Here is a 7003-nt window from a genome sequence, read left to right as displayed (position 1 = left end):
GTACTCCATGCAAATAAACCAAATCCTGCAAGAAAGTCGTAAATATATACAATAATAGTACTTCATAAGAACAGAAAAGGGACACATAGGACAGATTTTAAATTTCTCCTCCCCCTTGAACACACATGGGAGTATGGGACAAGCAATTTCAACCACTTCTCCCTTTCTCACATCAACACAACCCCAACTACTAGGTCACATAGCCATACGGGAATCTTGGCATCTACGTGGAGGGATCAACTACTCAAATTGGAATATTATTAGTATGTGGTCTCAAAAGATCCCAATTGCTTTTGCACTCCTTGTTTGGCTCCATAGAGCAACATTGGCTCCAAGCACAAGACAAGACTGCTAGGAGGGAGAGAGAGATGCATATAAAGAGAGGCACATACGTCCACTTCGCCACACACAAAACTTCTATCTCTATACCATTGCACAAGCCAACCACCATTGCCAGCCAGCATAGCAGCTTGCTTCTGATGCATGGTTCCTTGTCTTGACGAGCTACACAACCACATTGCTGTGGTGTTATGTGCAAGAAGAAAGGCCAAGGGCGGCCACTGCACAAGCCAAGCCTGCAACCAAGAGGTGCCGGAGAGCTTGGAGGAGGAACTTCACCCATGGCTTCTTCTCCTACCACTACCTCTTCCTGCATACCTTGGAATGTCGGCGCCGATGACGGGAAGAAGGAGAAGCAGAGCAAGAAGTGTGAGCTCATCGGGTACGAGGCGCTGCCGGAGTGGCTCAAGGACAACGAGTTCATCCACGGCTACTACCGGTGCGAGTGGCCGATGAAGGAGACCATCCTCAGCATCTTCTCCATCCACAACGAGACCCTCAACGTTTGGTCGTAAGTCCCTCCTCTCATGATCTCCACAATTCAGTTCCTTCTTACCCAACCCTTGATCTTCTTCAGACACTAATCGATTCCTGCACATATTTGCCTGACATTTACTGTTAATCCTGCAGGCATTTGATAGGGTTCCTGCTGTTCTTGTGCCTGACAATCTTCACGGCAATGGTGATCCCAAGGGACGGCAACAACAACAGTAGCTGGAGTAGTAGCGGTAGCAGGGCTGCGTACTGGGGAGATCTGGTGGAGATGGCCAACATGACGGTGGCGCTGAGGCACGAGGCGCTCGCAGCGTGTTTCCTGCTGCCACCATCTGCGGCTGCAGAGGCTGGTTTGTCTGAAGATGGTCAGCAGATCCCTACCAGCTGTCCACCCAACACATCCTCCTCTCACGTTCATCATGGCATCCAGATCCAGGTACTGGTTAAATTTCTATCATTTCTTTGCTTGTTAATTAATAACCAATATGTACTATTCTCCCTCTAGTCACAAATTGTGTCGTTATTTGGGTTGCATGTGCTCAACATTTTTAAACTTTGACCAACAATATACTTTTTAAAAGCTCGTGATATGATTAGATTCATCTGGAAAAGCATTTTGGCCATATGTCGATGTTGCTATACAATTGCCAAGCTTCTCACGTGGACCTGTTAGAGCGTTGAACTCCGGGAGTCGATGAAACTCCTGTACCGACCCGGGTTCGAAGCACGTCATCTTCTAAGAACAAAGCATGGGGGAGTCTCCTCCCGTGATTGAGTTTTTTTTACAATTATTAGTGTTCAAAGTGGTTTTCTGGTTTCGGTAATGATTTATAGAACAATGCTCTTTTGTGATGGTTAGTCTTAGACTTTGACCTTATTAGAAGTTGTAGCAAAAGGAGTAGACTGTCAGTATCATGTGATTATGTGCTCTAGTTGATGTGGCTTGTCAGGGTGGTACTGATCTCAGGTAGGTGGCCTCCATATTAACTCCTGGGGTTAGTTGGCATGCTTTAATGGGCTGCTGGCTGCTGGCAGGCTTGCATCTCCATTGCATTTACACACAGCAACGTCAGCAAGTCCTTTTCTTTTTTTTCATTCCCCTGCTAGCTAGGGTTCTTAATAAGCTTGTTGATGCATGCTTTAGTTGTTGTTGTTTGGTTTTCATAATTTCATCAGGCTGGTACAAACAATAGTACTGTTCTTTTTTTTTTATGGTTTACTCCAACCAACCAATCTTTTCATGTTTTTGGCAGCCAGAGTGTTACAGGTTGTGGTAGTACTAAAACAGTTATGAGCCATGACAACAGAAAATTGAAATTAGTTGGGTGATGAACCAGCTGGAATTTGCAAATGTGTCTCAAACTGGGAGTGATTGATATATACATGCAACGGTTTTCAGTGTAGTAGTGGAATTGCAGCTGCTTTTCTGTGGATGTGACGGAAAACAACCAAATTGGGTTATGCAAGCCTTGGTTTGTAGTGGTCAACCGTACCATTATAATCATGATAGCTGCATGATGCGTGCAGCCGTGCATTGAGACAGCAACACTTCCAATTTGCTTTGAGAGTTTTGTGTTTGCAACTGAACATGCAAATCTCATTTGCATACACAATGCCTGTTGATAAAAACATTGTGGGGATTTTGTTAACCGATTTCTCTTCCGACCGCGGCCCAATCATAAGATTTCGGTCGAACAACAAATAAGGCAAAAAATAAAAATAAAAGTGCGCGTGCTTATGCATTATTTTTTAGATGGTGGCCAAGCATCCATATATGCATGCCCTGTACCTTCTGGATCTCTGCTTTGGGAATTCATACAGAAGGGCAGACCTGCAAACAAGAGCACACCGGACCACAAATCCATTGCACTGTAGCAAATCAAGTGTGCATTTTAGGCTTTGCACGAGATATACCAAGTAGTAGTATATTTAGCATCATGTTTCAGTAACAAACCCAGTTGAAGTCTCTGTAACCTGAAAACTGCTCTTGAATCATCCACTGTGTTTCACTGTAGTAAATGAATCTGGTGATTAAAACTTCAGTTCCTTATAAGATTTTTTCCTCCTTTGTAAGATTTTTTTCCCCTTCACTTTTTCCTGTTTCATCCTTTACTGTCGTAGATCCGACAACGACTGCATCTGCAGGACACTAATGGTACGGCCACGGACGCACTCGTCGTCGCCGGCGAGCCCGTGACGCGGTGGCCGCTGTTCGCGTACCTCGCCGGCGCGATGGTGTGCCTGCTGACGAGCAGCGCGTGCCACCTGATCCTGTGCCACTCGGAGCGCACGGCGTACGTGACGCTCCGCCTCGACTACGCCGGCATCGCCGCCCTGATCGTCACCTCCTTCTACCCGCTAGCCTACTACTCCTTCCTCTGCGCCCCCTCGCTGCAGCGCCTCTACATGGGCTCCATCACGGCGCTGGGCGCCGCCGCGGCCACGGTGTCGCTGGTGCCGGCGTTCCAGGCCCCCGAGCTCCGGCCGCTCCGCGCCGCCCTCTTCTCCTGCATGGGCGCGTCGGGAGTGGTGCCCATCGCCCACAAGCTCGTGATCTACGGCGGCACGGCGCCGGGGGCCGTGGCTTCGGCGGCGTACGAGGCGCTCATGGGGGCGCTCTACGGGCTCGGCGTCGTCGTCTACGCGGCGCGGGTGCCGGAGCGGTGGGCGCCCGGGAGGTTCGACCTCGTCGGGCACAGCCACCAGCTGTTCCACCTCTTCGTCGTCGCCGGCGCGTACGCGCACTACCTCGCCGGAGTCGAGTACCTCAAGTGGAGGGACGTCGACAAGTGCTAGTAACCGGCCGCCGGACGCCGGTGGCGGCGGCGTGGCGCCGTGCGCGCGCGTACATGCACGTGCTGAGTCAGCAAGCAGAGGCCTCCTCAACGAATTAATTGTGACCGAATGACAGGTGGGTCCGCCAGATGCATGTCAGGTCGCAAGGTTCAAAAGAAATGGACTGTTAGGAAGGGAAGATGTCAATGCTCGTGCTACAGATGTATGGAGTGTATACAAGAGTACCTGGTAGGTTAATAGTAGATATAACATGGAGATGATTCTTTGTTGTGCACTGATTGAGATCAATGTGGTAAACAAATTACTACTCACGTCTATCTTTCCCTATCTGAATTAACATCAGGCAATCAGAGTAAAAAAAAAATAGATAATGAAAATAGCTCCTCTAAAAAGAGAGGCATCAATCCACAATCAGTGCACAGCTCTAGAATCTAATAGACCGCGTGCCTCGACCAGTCGTGCTCTCTTCGGTCATCAATGTGCTGCAAAAAAGTTTAGAACCAAAGCCAATATGTCCCTGAAAAGCATATAAAAAAAGTGTTTGGTTTTTATCTGCAATGTTAAACTTCAATAATGCAGCGTAGTACCTCCTCTGTAAATTATGTCTCATTTTATTTTTATCATAAGTCAAACATTTCTAACTTTAAGTTTATAGAAAACTATACATTAATTTCCATAATATTATAAATACACCACCAGTATATATTTCGTGACTAGTTTGATGCTGTATATGTCCTTACTTTTGTCTATAAACTTTATCAAATTAAACAAGTTTGATTTAGTATAAAATTAAAATGACTCGTACTTTGGCACTAAACAAAGGGAGTACGTTGCATTGAAGTTTAGGGATGGATGGTGAGTGCCCCAATCTCTACAGCTAAAAAAAGAGGTGACGTTTTTATGGTCCGTCCCGTTGCCCTCCCCCATGGCCCTCGCTGCGGTCGATTCCCACCCTCGGATCAAAGTTTCTCCTTCCGGGATAACTGGTAAACATCGCAGCGCCATTCATTCTTCACTCGTCTCCCTACACCTCCGACTCCGCCTCCCCCTCCGCATGCAGCCTCCGCGTACACCTCTTTCCTGATCCACAATGCCTCCCTATACTCCATCGCCTCCCAAGACTCCACCGCCTCCACCAAAAATGCACTGTTGCCTGCGCCGTTGCCATCACCGTCGCCAACACAAGCCGGCCCCGTCTTAGCGAGCCTCAACCCCCACGCCGTCACAATCGCCAACGTCACGTTCTTCTCACTACAAGAAATGTGTTGATCTATGACAAAAATTTTACGACACATTTATTCTCGTCATAGATTTATGACATTTCTGGCTGAAAACGTCATAAAATTTCACATTTGAGCAAATTTAGTGACAAAGTTACGGAACGTTATAAAATGTACCACTCTAACAAAAATGAAATCGTCACTTGCTGTTAAATGGTGGGTTTGTGACGATATAAGGTCCGCGAAAACGTCATAAACCAACCAGGGTCCCACATGTAGGTTTAAGCTGATAAATAGCACGGTAAAATAAAAAGGAAAACGTGCTCCTCCCATGGGTCGAACCTGTTACCGATCGAATGGGAGGTCTTTACCGCAATTGAGACACACATGTAAGTTTCAGGTGAGTTGGTGGCAGAAGTTTTGGTAAGTTATGTTAGTCTGAGATGAAAAAAAGAAAGAAAAATAAAAAGAAAATAGTATCGATAACAATGCTCGAACATTTGACCTCTTGAATGTGCTGAGACAGCACTACCACTAAGATATGAACTATGTATGTTTTTTCAAAAGGACACATTTTATATATTTGGGTTCTAATAAGTGTGGTCAACATGCCAGTTGCAGGCCCAAGCATGGGGTATATTTCTCATTTCTCAACACGACGTACTACTGCAAAAGACTCGCCGGCACCATGCTCCTATTGGCTATGGCAAAGACTAGAGCTAGCGTCGGTACGTAGATCTGCAACCGCCTGCAGCGGGAATGGCGAATCCTAGCAGGCGTAGGGGTGAAGGGAGGATGAGGAGGAGCTCCAGTTAGGTCAGTCCCCTATTTTGTGCCGCTACTTTCCCCTATCGTCCTAGGGAAGGGGATTTCTGAATTTGGAGATCTGAGTTGAAGATACTAGATTCCGATTTCATCGTACCCTTAAATTTGCGTTCCGATTGGTGTTCAAAGTTGATAGGCTATAGTTTATGAAGTGATTCTCCATCCTGATTTTAAGAGTTAATGCTAGAGAATCAAAGAGAATCATTTTCAGCCACAAAATCACATCTCTCAAAGAATCAGCTCCCATAGGTGTATAGCAAAAATCATGTATCTAGAAAAGACAAAACGACCTATAATTTGAAATGGATGGAGTACTTTATAATTTGGTAGGTTCATGTATTTTATTAGCTTCCACAGGTGCTTGGAGTCACTGATAGCTACAACTTGCCGTCGCCTGATCGTGATGTTATCATTGTGGATCCTGAAAATAAGTGCAAGCATGGGTTGCCTTTCTATGAGAGGTATGATTGGATATTTGACAACTTTGGGCGTCGGTATGCATGCTGCTGCGAGGTAAACGATAACTTATTTCAATTCTAATAAACCTTGCTTCTACTTTTGATGTTAGTGTTGTAAATGGTGAATTGTATGAACGTAATTGGTGTCTGCAGAATGAAGGGATGAAATGTGCGTCGTTTAGGTGGGTTGAACCTGAATGGGATGCTAGGACTAAAGGTGTTCTGGTGAAGCTGATGAAGAGGAAGGAAAAAGTTGAAGAAGAAGCAAGGTCGTGGGAAGAAGCATGGATAATTGCTAAGAAGGAGGTCAATGACACAACCCATGAGCTGCATTTGATGAAGCGATATTTTGGGGAGGCAACCAATTTTGTGATGAACACGAGGAAGAAAATGAGAAACGATATGTTGATGAAGGAGCTAACAATGGAAAACTCTTACAATAATTACGATGCAAGGAAGTGGAAGGAAGAATACGCAAAAGCAGAAAGAACTATTGGGCAGAACAAGGAATCTAGTACATTCATGATCGGAGGCCGTCAATGGAGGATATGTTGCTACCCTACAGGTATTCATGATCCGTGGTAGCCACCAGCAGAACTAGAAGGAATTTCCGTCATCCTCGTTTTGATGAATAGCGCGCAAAAGGTAGGTGTCTCATTGCTATGAATACACATGCTCACATATACGCTCCAATGGTTAACCCTGTGAATGCTTGCACGTAGGTACGAGTCTTGTTCCGTGCGGTGGCTAGAGACGCAATAGATTATGATGATACATTTTGAGTTCAAGATTTAAAGAAACTTGAATTCAGGAATGGGAATCTTGAACATGGCATTAACTGCCTCGTGGGGCATCATGAGATTGAACGTG

General features: G+C 45.8%; 1 protein-coding gene across 2 annotated transcripts; it reads left to right on the top strand.

Moving 5' to 3' along the window:
• The first annotated feature begins 222 nt into the window (after positions 1 to 222).
• Positions 223 to 3941, top strand: LOC117846979 (heptahelical transmembrane protein 4). 2 transcript variants are annotated; one of them, XM_034728113.2, is made up of 3 exons: positions 223 to 850; positions 970 to 1270; positions 2980 to 3941. In XM_034728113.2, exons 1-3 carry the CDS (start codon positions 531 to 533, stop codon positions 3628 to 3630), a joined length of 1272 nt encoding a protein of 423 aa, XP_034584004.1. In that variant the 5' UTR covers positions 223 to 530; the 3' UTR covers positions 3631 to 3941. The 2 variants fall into 2 exon arrangements, with proteins under 2 accessions (XP_034584004.1, XP_034584003.1); XM_034728112.2 differs by having other exon boundaries at positions 224 to 850; positions 2956 to 3941.
• Positions 3942 to 7003: the final 3062 nt, after the last annotated feature.

The sequence above is a fragment of the Setaria viridis genome, chromosome 3 (assembly GCF_005286985.2).
Source record: "Setaria viridis chromosome 3, Setaria_viridis_v4.0, whole genome shotgun sequence".
Taxonomy (NCBI): Eukaryota; Viridiplantae; Streptophyta; class Magnoliopsida; order Poales; family Poaceae; genus Setaria; species Setaria viridis.
This window is presented reverse-complemented; position numbering and strand designations above follow the sequence as displayed.